The sequence below is a fragment of the Triticum dicoccoides genome, chromosome 6B (assembly GCF_002162155.2).
Source record: "Triticum dicoccoides isolate Atlit2015 ecotype Zavitan chromosome 6B, WEW_v2.0, whole genome shotgun sequence".
Lineage (NCBI taxonomy): Eukaryota > Viridiplantae > Streptophyta > Magnoliopsida > Poales > Poaceae > Triticum > Triticum dicoccoides.
In genome coordinates this window covers 525,132,470-525,150,353 of record NC_041391.1, presented here as the reverse complement: position 1 = coordinate 525,150,353, position 17,884 = coordinate 525,132,470, and the positions used below count along the sequence as shown (strand labels likewise).

Below are 17,884 nucleotides of genomic sequence, written 5' to 3'. Positions count from 1 at the left end.
AGAGTCTTTATCCTTACATTGACTTTCTATTCAAAAATATTCGTTGATCAAATTTAAATAATTTTTTTTTCATATAATCTTGTCTCCCATCTTTGTTGGCCGTGATCAGTTGCTTAGATTTGTATTGACACGACGTTGACGATTTGCCACATAAATGTTATGTAGGACTTGGCCCAGATAAAATTAACCATTCCTAGAATAGAATGTTTGTATATTTTCAGAACAAATTTTCATGTATTTTCAAATAGATGTTCATGACTTTGAAGAAAAATGTGTCTGAAAAAAGTGCATGAATGTGTGGCAAAAGAAAAAAAGAAATCAGAAAATAAATTTAACATAAAACTAAAAAGAGAAAAGTAATAATGAAAAGGAAATGAAATAAAGATACTAAGATAAATAAAAATACAATAAATAAAAATATAAAACCAGAAAATCGAAAATTTACACACAATATTTTTTTTGGAGAAAAACAAACAAAATAAAAAGGGCAAAGAAACTGCTGATGGGCCGATAATGGTGCGACAGGCGATCCTCGCGGCCCATTATCAGCGATACATCCTCCCAGTAGCTTTTTCGTTTGTTTCTCAAAAAAATAGTAGCTTTTTCGTTTCTGCGGCTGGGAGGCTTGAGCTGTCTATCCCCAGAACAGAAACACCAGTCAGTTTCAGGCTTGTGCGCAGCGCAGTGGCGACCACGATGCTGAAGGCTCTTCCCGCGCGCTTCCTCGTCTCACCGGAGCCCGGGGGGCGGCGCCGGAGGCCTCGCCCACGATCTCTACGGCCGATTTCGGCGGCGCTGATGACCAACCCCGCGTACTTCGAGGTCGGCAGATTGTTGGGTAACTATGGCTTCATGAACATCACAAGGTCAGCATGTTTGGGTCCTCTCCCCTTTCCGTTTTCCTTCAGAACTACAGTAAGAGTTTGTAGTACCCACGGGGAGATGTGTGCTTACGTTCTGAGTTGATTCAAAACTTAGGACGGTAGGGCTGTGTGCGGGGGTGGAATTGGTTCGAGCATTCGTACCGTTCACTAGCATGTTGCTTAGGTTATTTTAATTAGTTGTTTCCAGCAGAAATCACTGGAAATGGCAAGTCTGTGTGTGTTTTTCTTGGGGTGAAATTATTCAGGATACTGTGGTGAGATTGACAGAATATGTTGAAATTGACAGAATATGTTGAAATTATTCAGGATACTGTCTGGTTTTGACATTTCCCTTTACTTAGTTAGCTTAGGACACTTCAGATAAGTTCACCAGAGATGACCAGCAGTATCTTGTAACAAGTAGGAACATCACGTGGTTCAATTTTAGGAAATATGTAATGCATCCATCAGAGCTACAGTAAATGACAAGGAGGTTCAATATGCCTATTCTGATGTCGATGTTGCTGATTTCTTACAAGAAAATTTCCACAGAACTTTGTACCAGTATTATGTTATGGGGCCATGGATGCTGCGTCTAATTTTACTCTTATATATCGAGTTGTTAAAAGGACCATCGGATTTTTGAGTGGTAAACGTAAGGACATATATTTCTATTTATGTAACCACCATGACTTCCAACACTCTGTCATGTGAAACAGCTATTCATCTTCTCAGTCTGGAGGGCTTCCAAACGATGCTGTTAATCAAGACCTTAGTCTTGGATATTCACCGGAAGAGATTGAGCGATTAAGAGTCCAAGATGTTGGAGAGGGACAAGTGAAAATTAGGTTATTTCCTTCTATCTAAGATGTTGTTTCGATGTGTAACTTTTTAGAAAAGGTCTACTGATACTATCCATGTATCATAGTCTATTGCAGACTTTACGAGGGAAGAGTGGTGCAAGGTCCATTGAAGGGCACACAAACTGTATTTAAGGTATAGCTCGGATTTTCAATCTACCATGTATAGTTACACACGGTCCTGTAATGCTAATAAGTGTGATATGGGTCATCCATGCATTTTAAAATGTACATGCTCATAGTGTTTCAATTGTATCACATGACACATAATACTAGTAAGGCCAGTCTTATGTAATCGTAGGCTGATAGCACCCTTTGATTCAACAGTGCCTTGTGAAGATTATTTGTGGTAGGGGCAGGGCCAATAGTTCCAAGTTTTTCTTCTTTTTTCACTTCGATTTTCCAGCCATTCAATTTTGTTGGTTTATCTGATGGTGTTAGTAATTAGCTTTCCCAGACATATGAGTTCATTTACGATCTTATATGTGCTAAGACATAGGTTTATGTTACAAGGTATACCCTGGAGCTATTGCTGGTGCTTCTGAAGCTAATTTGATGGCACTGAATGAGCTGAGGACTCATGCTTTTCTTCAGGTTAGGAAAATCGTGGAAAATTAACAGAGGTTGAACTTGCCGATCTGAATGAGTATGTCAGACATGACATTTCCAAAAAATAATTTCTATTCCTTGCTTTCTACTTTCAGAGTGATGCAAGGGATATCTGTGAGAACATTCAGTTTCTGTTAGGAGCATTTGAGACAGCTACTGGAGAGCAGGTCTACCACATAACTTTATCAGGTCATAGACGATCCTCTAATGCTTTTAGACTGATGTAATTTTTCTACAGTGGCTTGCTTTCCGTGATGATGGGAGATACAGTGCTGCAGACTATGCAAAAATAACCAGTGAAAGGCAGTTGAAGGAACGGCCTAATTTTTGGAATCCCTATGATCGTGCATACAAATTGGAACTGAGGAAATATTTTGTCCTTAGGCTGCTTAATGGAGCTATGTGTGGCCTTGTCCACATGCACAATCATGATAGACTGCACCAAAGCCTTGGCCCCTCTTCTGTTGTTCTCAAGTATTCTGCATCTTCCTTGTTTTACTTCCCATTCTACAGCTTATGACTCATTCTCGGTTCTGTTACTACTTAGTGTAACTTTCTCTTATTTAGCACTGTTGCAGAGAAAAATGGATACTATTTACTTCCACAGCTCCGTGATTTGGCATTTTCTGTAGATATCGGGTATATCTCCATCCTCTCTGCATTTTCTTTTACCAATGATAAAACGCTTTAGAGAATAGATATACTTTTATAATGACAGGTATTCCTCTGTTGGGGTTGGAGCGTTGTCAGATGGTCTTTGGCGTCGAGCATCTGCTGCTGGAGCATCAACTCCTTTGGAGAAGCGAGCTTTTGGAGTAGCTGATGACATGCAAGTATTTCTTTTTTACTTTTGATTGACAAAATTCAAGTCTCTCACATATACCTGTGATTGGAAAAAAACAGATATGGAGCTGGGTTGCTTATTGCATACATGGCATTTATTCCGTTTTGCGAAGCAGGCATCATGGATAGCATTTCCTTGCAGGTTCTTGATTATAACTTAGATTTAAGTTCATAATAGAAATTACCGCAAAGAAAAGTTCATAGGACAAATGTTATTTTCTTTTATACACGGTGATATCTAACAAAGTACTTATTTATTCTGTAGAGGCTCTTGGAGAACACTTTCCGTCTCGACATTTATGCTGCAAGAGAGTATGAATCGCTAGAACAAAACATCTACATGGTTTAAAGTTTAAACATTCCAATGTTTGAATAATTCTGCTTTCCAAATTCATTTGATAAAATCTGCTCTCCCTTATTTTCTACCTGATTGTTAGTTGTGATTTGTTATATTCAGAATCAATATGCATGCTTATCTATGTTTATGGACTCAAATAGGTATTGCCTGGAAGATGATAAATTGTCGGAAGCTGTAAACTTTCTAGATTTAGGTGATGGTGCCGGCTGGGAGTTGCTGCAGGTTTGCCTCTACGATTGTAGTTAAATTTTGTCTGTTCACAAACCTTCTGCTGCTGCAGATGATACTTGTGTATGCTTACTATATTAACTGTGGACTCAGTGAATCTACATTCGATTCCTTCATCTTTAATAAAGGGTCTTACACTGATTTCTTTTCTGTAGGCAATGCTTAATCCGGATTACCGTAAACGACCAATTGCTGAGGCTGTACTGAACCATAGGTTTATTACAGGGGCTCTATTGTAGAGGTAATCATCAACTAGATGCGCTTATAAATTTGTACAATAGATGGTGGAGGCAGGTCCCATTGTGTGAAAGAAATGTCAAATCTAAAGACATGTTGTGATCAGGTACTTAAATAGTGTGTTAGAAATACATACGTGTAGTTAGAGATAAGGAGAGATGAAGATAAAATTAGTTTAAATATATTATGTCTTGTCTTGTACTCCAGGTCTCTACCCTCATGATGTACTGTATATATACCCCTATTAGGGTCAGATCAATACAACATACAACACCATATTCAACCATCCTACAATTTTTGTCGAAATTATAGATGACTGAATATTTCTGTGGTTATTGATCTGACCCTCGTAGGGGTATATATAGAGTACCATATGAGGGAGAGAGACTTGGAGTAGAGGACAAGTCATACATGGTTTAACCTATCCTATCTCTAACTCCTAATCTCTAACTTAACATAATTACACTTCTAACATAGTGTACCTAAACTAGAGGAACATTGTAAATATATGCATGAACATCATTTTTGGCAATACTGCTAGACATGTTTTTGAGGGTTTTTTTCCCGACGGATAGACATGTTTTTGAGTTATCAGACTTAGAACGTTTTCTGGGCATAGAGGTATTTCAGATACACTAATTCGAGGGAGGCTACATGGCGGTCACCCTCTGGGCAAGCACTGAGCGGTTAGATTCCAACATCGCCACAAACCTTTGTCCGCACATGCTCTAGCATTTCAATAAACCTCCATTTTTTGGGCCATCATGCCATCATGTTTTAAAGTCCAGCCCTCCAACTTTCACAAATCCAAATTTTCATTTTTGGTAACTTTCGTCTTTTAGAATTCTAAACTTTCAGGATTTCAAATTTTCAAAGAAAAATTCAACTTTCAAAATTCTATTTTTTTTTGGAAGATTCAACTTTCAAAAGTTCAGATTTTCGTGTCTACCATATTTGTCCCGTCTACCAGAACTCGCTGGATATTATGTTTGATGAGCACCTGAGCCAGAATTCGGCTTTACTGCATAAGCGTGTTGAATATTTGTACCTTGAATTCCTTGGATCTAACCATCCATAGAACACTAAATTGGAAACTACTATAGAAATGTAGTAGCACTGGATTAATCCTGGATTTGTGTAAACCAACGCAGCCCATGTCCGCTCTCGCGGCAGAGCTCGCACCACCACAAACACCACCGCACCAACGATTTGATGCCCACAACCACATCCACTCCGGCGAGGCCCTCGGCTATTCGTCCTTGTGGAGACCGTCCACTGCCCCTCCTGGTTCGATACCCGCTATAGGGGATGGGGATTGGTCTGGCGCTAGGAACATCGCTCGTGAGATCTAGAGGTTCGGTGGTTGAACCTTCGACTCTTGTGAGATCCACTCATGGATTCCCGGGAAGGAGGGGGCGCAACCTCGGACCAGGAGATTGTGGGTTTGATGGCGGATCCGGAGAGGGCAGCAGATGGCACAGCTTGAGAAGCGCAACACAGTCTGGCACTCCGAGCAATGTCTCCATTCACCTGCTCAAGCAAACGGCTTATGTATTGCCAAAGAAAGACAAGGGCATCGATCATCACCGTCTGTCGTTAGTAAAGACTAGGAAAATATAAATGCAATACGGACATAATTACTTGCAGACAATTATAAGAAACATCTTTCAAATAGTTACCTACATTCTCAATTGCATTTGTTTTTTTTTTTGCCCCAGATCAATAATGAAATATGTTGTTCATAGAATAATTGCTTTTTAGATGTAACTGATCCTTTTTTTAAATGGAACACAATGACTCCATGCATCACACCGGCCAAGCAATATGGCTGGCCCTCATAAGAGCATCTTCAACCGTTCGGCCTTCCAGGACATCGAAAAAGAGCCGCCTGAGGCCGAACTGGCACTTCCTTAGCGTGTGGGGGCGAGTGCGTTCCCAGTCGACGCCCCTAGGTCGCCGTCAAAATCGCGTGAACTCGGCAATATTTCATCCAAATTTGTACAAACTCGACGATCTGGCACAAACTCGGCGATACTTCATTGAAATTTATACAAAAACAGATGACATGCAAACTACGCCTACAACTACGCCAAACTACGCCTATCCCTACTACGCCGCGGCCACCGCCCGCCATCTACATGCCGAGAAGCCTGTATAAACGGGTGTAGTCGCCGCCGCTGTCATCGTCGTCGTTGTCGCGCGCCGCACCGGAGCTGCCACCGTCACTACTGCATCCCTGGCCAGGGTCGCCGACGCGTGGTGGGGGGTTGGACGGGCCGGCCTCGTCCTCCTCGTCGCTATCGAGGACAATGACGCCACCCTCCTTGCGTCCGCTGTGCCGGGCCTGGAGCTCCGCGTACGCCCGGCGCTGGCGGAGCACCTGCTCGCGGACGTAGTCCTCCCTCGCCCACTTGAGGGCGATCGCGTCGTCAGGGGCCACCATGTCCGCGTGCTCCGGCTTCACGGGGAGCAGCCCCGGTTCGGGCTTCGGTCGGACCAGGCGGAGGGAGCGCGGGGAGAGGCTGGCATCCTCATTGATGACGAGGGCGCCGCTGCGGGTGTGGCGTCGAAGCGGCATTTCTTCCGGCTCCGACTTGACGGGGCGGAGCGTCGGCGAGCCGGAGCCCGACGAGGAGGACGCCCCTGGCTCCATTCGCCGCGGCGTCCAGGAGTTGCCACGACGGCGAGAGAAGGACGGCTGCGGCGGGTACTCAAGGCGCGGCGTGTTGCCGGCCTCGATGTGGTCGAGGACGGCCTCGAGGGTGCGGCCAGGCACGTCCCACCACTCGTGTCGCCCGTCGGTGTTGTGGCATCCGCGGGGGATGATGTCGTTGGCGGAGGCGATCTGGTCTTCGCGGCGGTGCTCGAAGTACATCGTCCACAGCGTGTGGCTGTCGACTGCGTACCTTGGCTCGTTCCGCTGCGCCTCCGTCAGCGACGAGCGGATGCGGGCAATCTCGGCCCGCCGTGCAGCCCCTTTGGGCACCGGTGGCACCGGGACGCCGTCGGCGCTCAACATCCATGACCCCGGCACACGCATGTCCGGGGGCGCCGGATATTCGGCCTCGTAGAGGAGGCGCTCCTCCGACTCTTGGAGATGGCGGCGGCCGAAGCCGTTCGCCGCCGCGCCGTCGCTTGGGTACCTCTCAGCCATTGCTCGTCGGCGGGAAGGGGGGAGTGTGTTGCTTTGTGTGGCGATGCGACGCGATGTGTGGCTGCCCGGCGGGAAGGTCGGGTTTTATAGCCGCAGCGGGGCGGCGAGAGCTTGCATGCCGGGCGATGCATGGCGGGAGCGGACGGGACGCGCATCGGTGGCGCCTTCGCTGCGCCGCCCGTGAGGCATCAATGGAGGCTGACCGGCAGCAGCGCGACAGCCTTGGCATTGATTCCCGCGGGAACCGAGGCGATGAGGACGACGAAGCGGCGTCTCGCTGACTCGACGGCCCATCCCCGTTCGTGCCAAAAGCTCGTCCCCTGGCACCCCCAGGCGTCCCCAGCGCGCCGGGTTTGGTCTGGGTCCACCGGTGCCAGTTTCGGCCCAAACCGACGAAAAACGGGCTCCTGTGGGCGCGACTGGCCGATTTTCGACCGCCGTCACCAAAAAAACGCCTGGAAGGGCCTGTTGGGGCGCGGCCGGAGATGCTCAAAACATTTAAATCGTTCGGTAACCCCTCGGCTCATAGTTGTCTCACAACTGGCCGTTTAGAACCCATAGTAGCTAGGGAATGAGCTAACTTATTACATTCACGGGGAGCAAACGAGAAACAACAAGAGATGAAATTTCCACTAGCAAACAATCTGATTTCTTTTAATAAAGTTCCTTCCGGGATTAGGTCATACTCAGTAGACTGGAGCGTACTGACCAGATTCTGGCAGTCATACTCCACCTGGATTTTCATTATACCCCAAGTTGCAGCAGCGTGCATAGCCTCCAGACTAGCAGTCACTTCCGCTTGGATTGCACTTCCCATATTCGGTAATCTGCCTTCACCGAGCCTCTGACATAGCCCTGTTCATCTCGAACTGCAAAACCCTAGTCACACGTGTTGTGTTATAAGTATATTTCTTTGAATGCCCCATCTACATCGACCTTGAGTGTCTCCCCCATTGGCCTTGACCAATCATGTTGTCTCTGCACAGTATGCGGGCTCTTCTTGGTACGACGGAACTGCGGTGATTCCAATGCACAACGCTTGATATTTAATTCTAGTTCCTCCACCGGGCGCGTTTTGTTCCCTTTACCAGTTGTATTCCTGTGATCCCACCAACGCCATAACATACAAGTCACCAGTACTTGCTTCTCCTCTGGCAGAGCTCTGATTTCCCCTAAAAATTCCTTTGAATCCCTGCATTCAGCAAGATGCTCATGTAGCCCTTCCAACTGAAGACATCGCCAAAGCTTCTTAGCTTCTTTACAATTCACAAACATGTGTGCGCGGTCCTCATCTAGTCGGCTGCAGCAGACACATGCAGTCTCACGATTGATTCCTCTCGGTTTCAGAGTCAACTTTAGTGGCAAGCTATTGTGAGCCAGTTTCCAAAGAAATTGTTGGATTTTCGGTTGACAGGGAATTTCCCAAATCTTTTTCCATGGGAACTCATCTGCATTAAAACCTGAAGATGATGGTAAGCTTGCATCCCGGCACCGGACATATAGTTTACATGCAGATTTCACTGAAAATTGGCCTTTACTGTCATAGAACCACGCATGGAAATCACTGTATTCATCGTTGATGTGTGTAGTCAGAATCACCTTGATAACCTGTTCCACAAATATGCTTCTCACTAGTAGTTCGTCCCATCCTCATGTTTCTGGGTCTATGATCTCACAAACCCTTGTTAAGAGGCATCTTCCCCTCCTTGTTATGGGTGTCCTCGATCCCTCTCGGTTCAACCATGGGTCGGTCCATATACTCACTGCCGTTCCATCACAAATTCTATAAATCAGGCCTTCTTTCAGAAGCTGCACACCCTTTAAGATACTTTGCCATGTGTAAGATATGCCGCTAGCTGTCTGTGCATCCAGGACCGAAGTGTGAGGGAAGTACCTTGCTTTCAAGACTCTAGCTCAAAGAGATTCAGGTGTTGTTAGGATCCTCCATGTCTGATGCGCTAGCATGGCGATATTGAACCGGTACAGGTCCCTAAAACCCAACCCACCCTCCTTTGGCTTTGTCAAAGTCTCCTAACTCAGCATGTGCATAGTGTTCTGCTTATCGTGCTTTGCCCACCAGAACGGCAAATCATAGCATCCATCTGCTCATATAAAGTTTTAGTAACATCAAAACATGACATAGCAAAGGTTGGAATTGCTTGAGAACATGCCTTAATTAGAACATCTTTTCCCATCTTGGATAGGAGCCTTTCCACCCACCCATGTATCATTTGTCATATCCTATCTTTTAGTTTTTTTAGAAAAGGAGGATGACCTCCGGCCTCTGCATCTGAGCGATGCATATTTATTAATTATTCTCACAAGACCTTGCAAAATCAATACAACAGTAAGACTAAAGCCGCCGTCTAAGCAATAAACTGTCGCTACACCTATCCAGTTGATGAAGGGGCGCAGATAGTCTGGGCCTAATACCAAACAGACATCGCAGCCAAGCCTAACATCTAAGACGTGAGACCCCAACCTAGCCACTTGCCGGGTCTGGGGCACACACTGGTCCGGCGTGCTCTCAGATGTCGCCACCGCTAACTGCCACCGCTCCATCTTCAGAATTGTACTGATGCATCAACCCTGCTCGGTCCAGCTATCATCGACACCACCACGGTTCCCAATGGCATCTTCTCCCTGCGCGCAAACAGCTGAACACGTCGCGGTCACCATTGATACACCTCAGCGCCATGTTGCCAAGTACCACCAGCCGACACAACTTGAAGTCCTTGGAGGATTTGTCGTGCGTAGCACCTACCGACCAGGCATGACCAAGCGTAGCACCTGTCGGTCAGGCATGACTTGAAATCTCCACCGAAGCTCCGTGCAAGACGAAGCCGCTCCACCTCCTGCCTCTGACTTCCAGCGCTGCTCCACAAACGATGCTCCCCATAGAGAAACGACACCGCAGTGCGGCCATCGTCCGATTTGGAACACCAGATCCTAGGGTTTCCCCCGGGGCAGCACGAGTGGGTCGACAGTAGTTACGATGGTGCCTTCATCAAGGTAACGGCGTAGAACGCCGCCATCGTCTGCCGTCAGCTCGGTTTTCACTGGCAACCATGTCTCCCCAACTCGCAGCCGGGACTAGGTGATGGATCTCGAGATCCGATCACCAAGCTTCTAGCCGGCCACCGCCGACGAAGAAGATGACCACCACCACTGGCTACACCGGCCAGAATAGATCTGCCATGGGTCCCGCCAAGCAGTCCACCAGGCCCTCGACGCCGCCGCCGATCTAAAGCCAGATGACATGCCGTCGAAGACCGCATCGCGCCGCCGCCCGATCCAGGCCAGCCGCCACAGCACCAGCCCGTGGCCCGAGGCAGGGCCGACCGCCGCCGTCGCTTCTAGATCGACCGCACCTCCACGCATGTTGGGGTCCCGCCACCCCTGAGACGCGGGAGGGAGGAAAAGCACCCGCCACCGCTGTCGGCCTTCGATACTCAAAGGTTTTCGATATTGCTTGGCCTACATACACAAGAAAACCCAAATACCGCTCAGACCTAGCTTGTGTATTGACATAAAGCTCGGCCAACACCCCTCTTCTGCATTCCATGCTCGTGTTACTACTAAACAACTCAAAGGGTTTATCATAGTTAACAATCTTCCCAAAGCAAACCTCATATAGTTGTTGAATATTTTGCAGATACCTAGTGTTGGAAATATGCCCTAGAGGCAATAATAAAATGGTTATTATTATATTTCCTTTTTCATGATAATTATCTTTTGTTCATGCTATAATTGTATTAACCGGGAACAGTGATACATGTGTGAATACATAGACCACAACATGTCCCTAGTGAGCCTCTAGTTGACTAGCTCATTGATCAACAGATAGTCATGGTTTCCTGACTATGGACATTGGATGTCATTGATAACGGGATCACATCATTAGGAGAATGATGTGATGGACAAGACCCAATCCTAAGCATAGCACAAGATCGTGTAGTTCGTTTGCTAAAGCTTTTCTAATGTCAAGTATCAGTTTCTTAGACCATGAGATTGTGTAACTCCCGGATACCATAGGAGTGCTTTGGGTGTACCAAACGTCACAACGTAACTGGGTGACTATAAAGGTGCACTACAGGTATCTCCGAAAGTGTCTGTTGGGTTGGCACGAATCGAGACTGGGATTTGTCACTCCGTATGACGGAGAGGTATCTCTGGGCCCATTCGGTAATGCATCATTATAATGAGCTCAATGTGACCAAGTGGTTGGTCACGGGATCATGCATTACATAACGAGTAAAGTGACTTGCCGGTAACGAGATTGAACGAGGTATTGGGATACCGACGATCGAATCTCGGGCAAGTAACGTACCGATTGACAAAGGAAATTGTATACGGGATTACTTGAATCCTCGACATCGTGGTTCATCCGATGAGATCATCGTGGAACATGTGGGAGCCAACATGGGTATCCAGATCCCGCTATTGGTTATTGGCCAGAGAGCTGTCTCGGTCATGTCTACATGATTCCCGAACCCGTAGGGTCTACACACTTAAGGTTCGATGATGCTAGGGTTATTAGGAAGACTTGTATGTGATTACCGAATGTTGTTCGGAGTCCTGGATGAGATCCCAGACGTCATGAAGAGTTCCGGAATGGTCCGGAGGTGAAGATTTATATATGGGAAGTTGACATACGGTCACTGGAAAGGTTCGGGGGCATAGCAGTATTGTACCGGGGCCACCAGAAGGGTTCCGGGGGTCCACCGGGAGGGGCCACCTCTCCCGGAGGGCCTCATGGGCCGTAGTGGGAAGGGAACCAGCCCTTAGAGGGCTGGGCGCATCCCCCCTTGGGCCCATGTGCCTAGGGTTGGGGGGGACCCTAAAGGGGGCGCCCCCCTTGCTTGGGGGGCAAGTCCCCCCCCCTTGGCCGCCGCCCCCCTCTAGATCTCATCTAGAGGGGGCAGGCCCCCTTCCTCCTCCCCCTATAAATAGAGGGGCGAGGGGAGGGCTGCATACACACCTCCAAGGCGCAGCCCCTCCCCTCCCCAACACCTCTCCTCCTCCGCAGAAGCTTGGCCAAGCACTGCCGGAGTACTGCCTCTCCATCACCACCACGCCGTCGTGCTGCTGCTGGAGCTCTCTTCCTCAACCTCTCCCTCCTCCTTGCTGGATCAAGGCGCGGGAGACGTCTCCGCTCTGTACGTGTGTTGAATGCAGTGGTGCCGTCCGTTCGGCGCTAGGATCATCGTTGATTTGGATCACGATGAGTACGACTCCATCAACCCCGTTCTTTTGAACGCTTCCGCTCGCGAGCTACAAGGGTATGTAGATGCACCTCTCTCTCTCTCTCTCTCTCTCTCTCGTTGCTAGATGACTCCATAGATTGATCTTGGTGATGCATAGAAATTTTTTATTTTCTGCAACGATCTCCAATAGTGGCATCATGAGCTAGGTCTATGCGTAGTTTCTATGCACGAGTAGAACACAATTTTGTTGTGGGCATAGATTTTGTCAATTTACTTGCCACTACTAGTCTTATCTTGTTTCGGCGACATCGTGGGATGAAGCGGCCCGGATCGACCTTACACGTACGCTTACGTGAGACAGGTTCCACCGACTGACATGCACTAGTTGCATAAGGTGGCTAGCGGGTGTCTGTCTCTCCCACTTTAGTCGGATTGGATTCAATGAAAAGGGTCCTTATGAAGGGTAAATAGAAATTGGCATATCACGTTGTGGTTTTGGTGTAGGTAAGAAACGTTCTTGCTAGAACCCTATAGTAGCCACGTACTTGCAACAACAATTAGAGGACGTCTAACTTGTTTTTGCAGCATATGCCTTGTGATGTGATATGGCCAAAAGGATGTGATGAATGAAATATATGTGATGTATGAGATTGATCATGTTCTTGTAATAGGAATCACAACTTGCATGTCGATGAGTATGACAATCGGCAGGAGCCATAAGAGTTGTCTTTATTTATTGTATGACCTGCATGTCACTGAATAACGCCATGTAATTACTTTACTTCTTTGCTAAGCCGTTAGCCATAGTAGTAGAAGTAATAGTTGGCGAGACAACTTCATGGAGACACGATGTTGGAGATCATGATGATGGAGATCATGGTGTCATGCCGGTGACGATGATGATCATGGAGCCCCGAAGATGGAGATCAAAGGAGCAAAATGATATTAGCCATATCATGTCACTATTTGATTGCATGTGATGTTTATCATGTTTTTGCATCTTATTTGCTTAGAACGACGATAGTAAATAAGATGATCCCTCATAACAATTTCAAGGAAGTGTTTCCCCTAACTGTGCGCCGTTGCGAAAGTTCGTTGTTTCGAAGACCACGTGATGATCGGGTGTGATAGATCCTAACGTTCACATACAATGTGTGTAAGCCAAATTTGCACATGCAAAACACTTAGGTTGACTTGACGAGCCTAGCATGTACAGACATGGCCTCGGAACACAAGAGACCGAAATGTCGAGCATGAGTCGTATAGAAGATACGATCAACATGGAGATGTTCACCGATGATGACTAGTCCGTCTCACGTGATGATCGGACACGCCCTAGTTGACTCGGATAATGTATCACTTAGATGACTAGAGGGATGTCTATCTAAGTGGGAGTTCACTAAATAATTTGATTAGATGAACTTAATTATCATGAACTTAGTCTAAAACCTTTTGCAAAATGTCTTGTAGATCAAATGGCCCATGCTCATGTTAACCTCAACTTCAATGCGTTCCTAGAGAAAACCAAGCTGAAAGATGATGGCAACAACTATACGGACTGGGTCCGGAACCTGAGGATCATCCTCATAGCAGCCAAGAAAGCATATGTCCTAGAAGCACCGCTAGGTGAAGCACCCGCCCCAGCGAACCAAGACGTTATGAACGCTTGGCAGTCGCGTGTTGATGATTACTCCCTCGTTCAGTGCGGCATGCTTTATAGCTTAGAACCGGGGCTCCAAAAGCGTTTTGAGCAACACGGAGCATATGAGATGTCCCAAGAGCTGAAAATGGTTTTCCAAGCTCATTCCCGGGTCGAGAGATATGAAGTCTCCGACAAGTTCTACAGTTGTAAGATGGAGGAAAATAGTTCTGTCAGCGAGCACATACTCAAAATGTCTGGGTTGCACAACTGCTTGTCCCAGCTGGACATTAACCTCCCGGATGAGGCGGTCATTGACAGAATCCTTCAGTCGCTCCCACCTAGCTACAAGAGCTTTGTGATGAACTACAATATGCAGGGGATGGTGAAAACTATTCCTGAGGTATTTTCAATGCTGAAATCAGCAGAGGTAGAAATCAAAAAGGAACATCAAGTGTTGATGGTCAATAAAACCACTAGTTTCAAGAAATGCAAGGGTAAGAAGAACTTCAAGAAGGACGGCAAGGGAGTTGCTGCGCCCGGTAAACTAGTTGCCGGGAAGAAGCCAAAGCACGGACCCAAACCTGAGACTGAGTGCTTTTATTGCAAGGGGAACGGTCACTAGAAGCGGAACTGCCCCAAGTACTTAGCGGATAAGAAGGCCGGCAACACCAAAGGTATATATGATATACATGTTATTGATGTGTACCTTACCAGTACTCGTAGTAGCTCCTGGGTATTTGATACAGGTGCGGTTTCTCATATTTGTAACTCAAAACAGGAGCTGCGAAATAAGCGGAGACTGGCGAAGGACGAGGTAACGATGCGCGTCGGGAATGGTTCCAAGGTCGATGTGATCGCCGTCGGCACGCTACCTCTACATTTACCTACGGGATTAGTTTTAAACCTCAATAATTGTTATTAGTGCCAGCTTTGAGCATGAACATTGTATCTGGATCTCGTTTAATGCGAGATGGCTACTCATTCAAATCCGAGAATAATGGTTGTTCTATTTATATGAGAGATATGTTTTATGGTCATGCCCCGCTGGTCAATGGTTTATTCTTAATGAATCTTGAACGTGATGTTACACATATTCATAGTGTGAATACCAAAAGATGTAAGATTGATAATGATAGTCCCACATATCTGTGGCACTGCCGCCTTGGTCACATTGGTGTCAAACGCATGAAGAAGCTCCATACAGATGGACTTTTGGAGTCTCTTGATTTTGAATCATTTGACACGTGCGAACCATGCCTCATGGGCAAAATGACCAAGACTCTGTTCTCCGAAACAATGGAGCGAGCATCCAGCTTATTGGAAATTATACATACTGATGTGTGCGGTCCAATGAGCGTTGACGCTCGCGGTGGCTATCGTTATGTTCTCACCCTCACTGATGACTTAAGTAGATATGGGTATGTCTACTTAATGAAACACAAGTCTGAGACCTTTGAAAAGTTCAAGGAATTTCAGAATGAGGTAGAGAATCAACGTGACAGAAAAATAAAGTTCTTATGATCAGATCGTGGGGGAGAATATTTAAGTCACGAGCTTGGCACACACTTAAGGAAATGTGGAATTGTTTTACAACTCACGCCACCTAGAACACCTCAGCGTAACGGTGTGTCCGAACATCGTAATCGCACTCTATTGGATATGGTGCGGTCTATGATGTCTCTTACCAATTTACCGCTATCATTTTGGGGATACGCTTTAGAGACAGCTACATTCACTTTAAATAGGGCACCGTCTAAATCCGTTGAGACGACACCATATGAATTATGGTTTGGAAAGAAACCTAAGCTGTCGTTTCTAAAATTTTGGGGATGCGATGCTTATGTCAAGACACTGCAACCTAAAAAGCTCGAACCCAAGTCGGGAAAATGCGTCTTCATAGGATACCCTAAGGAAACCATTGGGTATACCTTCTACCTCAGATCCGAAGGCAAGATTTTCGTTGCCAAGAGCGGGTCCTTTCTGGAGAAAGAGTTTCTCTCGAAAGAAGTAAGTGGGAGGAAAGTGGAACTTGATGAAGTACTACCTCTTGAACCGGTAAGTACCGCAGCTCAGGAAGATGTTCCTGTGGTGCCTGCACCGACTAGAGAGGAAATTAATGATGATGATCAAGGTACTTCGGATCAAGTGACTACTGAACTTCGTAGGTCCACAAGGACACGTTCCACACCAGAGTGGTATGGCAACCTGTCCTGGAAATCATGTTGTTAGACAACGGTGAACCTTCGAACTATGAAGAAGCGATGGCGGGCCCAGATTCCAACAAATGGCTTGAAGCCATGCAATCCGAGATAGGATCCATGTATGAAAACAAAGTATGGACTTTGACAGACTTGCCCGATGATCGGCGAGCGATAGAAAATAAATGGATCTTTAAGAAGAAGACGGACGCGGATGGTAATGTTACTATCTATAAAGCTCGACTTGTCGCTAAGGGTTATCGACAAGTTCAAGGGGTTGACTACGATGAGACTTTCTCTCCCGTAGCGAAGCTAAAGTCCGTCCGAATGATGTTAGCAATTGCCGCATACTATGATTATGAGATATGGCAAATGGACGTCAAAACGGCATTCCTTAACGGCTATCTTAAGGAAGAACTGTATATGATGCAGCCGGAAGGTTTTGTCGATCCTAAGAATGCTAACAAGGTATGCAAGCTCCAGCGATCCATTTATGGGTTGGTGCAAGCATCTCGGAGTTGGAACATTCGCTTTGATGAGATGATCAAAGCGTTTGGGTTGATGCAGACTTATGGAGAAGCCTGCGTTTACAAGACAGTGAGTGGGAGCTCTGTAGCATTTCTCATATTATATGTGGATGGCATACTTTTGACGGGAAATGATATAGAACTTTTGGACAACATAAAGGCCTACTTGAATAAGTGTTTTTCAATGAAGGACCTTGGAGAAGCTCCTTATATATTAGGCATCAAGATCTATAGAGATAGATCGAGACGCCTCATAGGTCTTTCACAAAGCACATACCTTGATAAGATATTGAAGAAGTTCAATATGGATCAGTCCAAGAAGGGGTTCTTGCCTGTGTTGCAAGGTGTGAAATTGAGCTCGGCTCAATCCCCGACCATGGCATAAGATAAAGAAAAGATGAGTGTCATCCCCTATGCCTCGGCCATAGGGTCTATTATGTATGTCATGCCGTGTACCAGACCTGATGTAAACCTTGCGGTAAGTTTGGTTGCAAGACACCAAAGTAATCCCGGCATGGAACACTGGACAGCGGTCAAGAATATCCTGAAGTACCTGAAAAGGACTAAGGATAAGTTTCTCGTTTATGGAGGTGACGAACAGCTCGTCGTAAAGGGTTACGTCGATGCTAGCTTCGACACAGATCTGGATGACTCCAAGTCACAAACCGGATACGTGTATATTTTGAATGGTGGGGAAGTAAGCTGGTGCAGCAGCAAGCAGAGCGTCGTGGCGGGATCTACATGTGAAGCGGAGTACATGGCAGCCTCGGAGGCAGCGCATGAAGCAATCTGGATGAAGGAGTTTATCACCGACCTAGGAGTTTATCACTCTCTTCTGTGACAACACTGGAGCTATTGCCCTTGCCAAGGAGCCCAGGTTTCACAAGAAGACCAGGCACATCAAGCGTCGCTTCAACTCCATTCGTGAAAATGTTCAAGATGGAGACATAGATTTTTGCAAAGTGCACTACGGATCTAAATGTCGCAGATCCGTTGACTAAACCTCTTCCGCGAGCAAAACATGATCAACACCAGAACTCTATGGGTGTTCGATTCATCACAGTGTAACTAGATTATTGACTCTAGTGTAAGTGGGAGAATGTTGGAAATATGCCCTAGAGGCAATAATAAAATGGTAATTATTATATTTCCTTGTTC

General features: G+C 46.4%; 1 protein-coding gene across 1 annotated transcript; it reads left to right on the top strand.

Annotated features, from left to right (window-relative positions):
* Nucleotides 1–621: 621 nt before the first annotated feature.
* Nucleotides 622–4,287, top strand: LOC119325273. Its single transcript, XM_037599014.1, has 12 exons — nt 622–866; nt 1,583–1,711; nt 1,802–1,859; nt 2,237–2,317; nt 2,428–2,499; nt 2,571–2,806; nt 2,900–2,971; nt 3,051–3,161; nt 3,236–3,317; nt 3,441–3,487; nt 3,674–3,755; nt 3,917–4,287. The coding sequence occupies exons 1-12, from the start codon at nt 697–699 to the stop codon at nt 3,998–4,000; spliced, it is 1,224 nt and encodes a 407-aa protein (XP_037454911.1). The 5' UTR covers nt 622–696; the 3' UTR covers nt 4,001–4,287.
* Nucleotides 4,288–17,884: the final 13,597 nt, after the last annotated feature.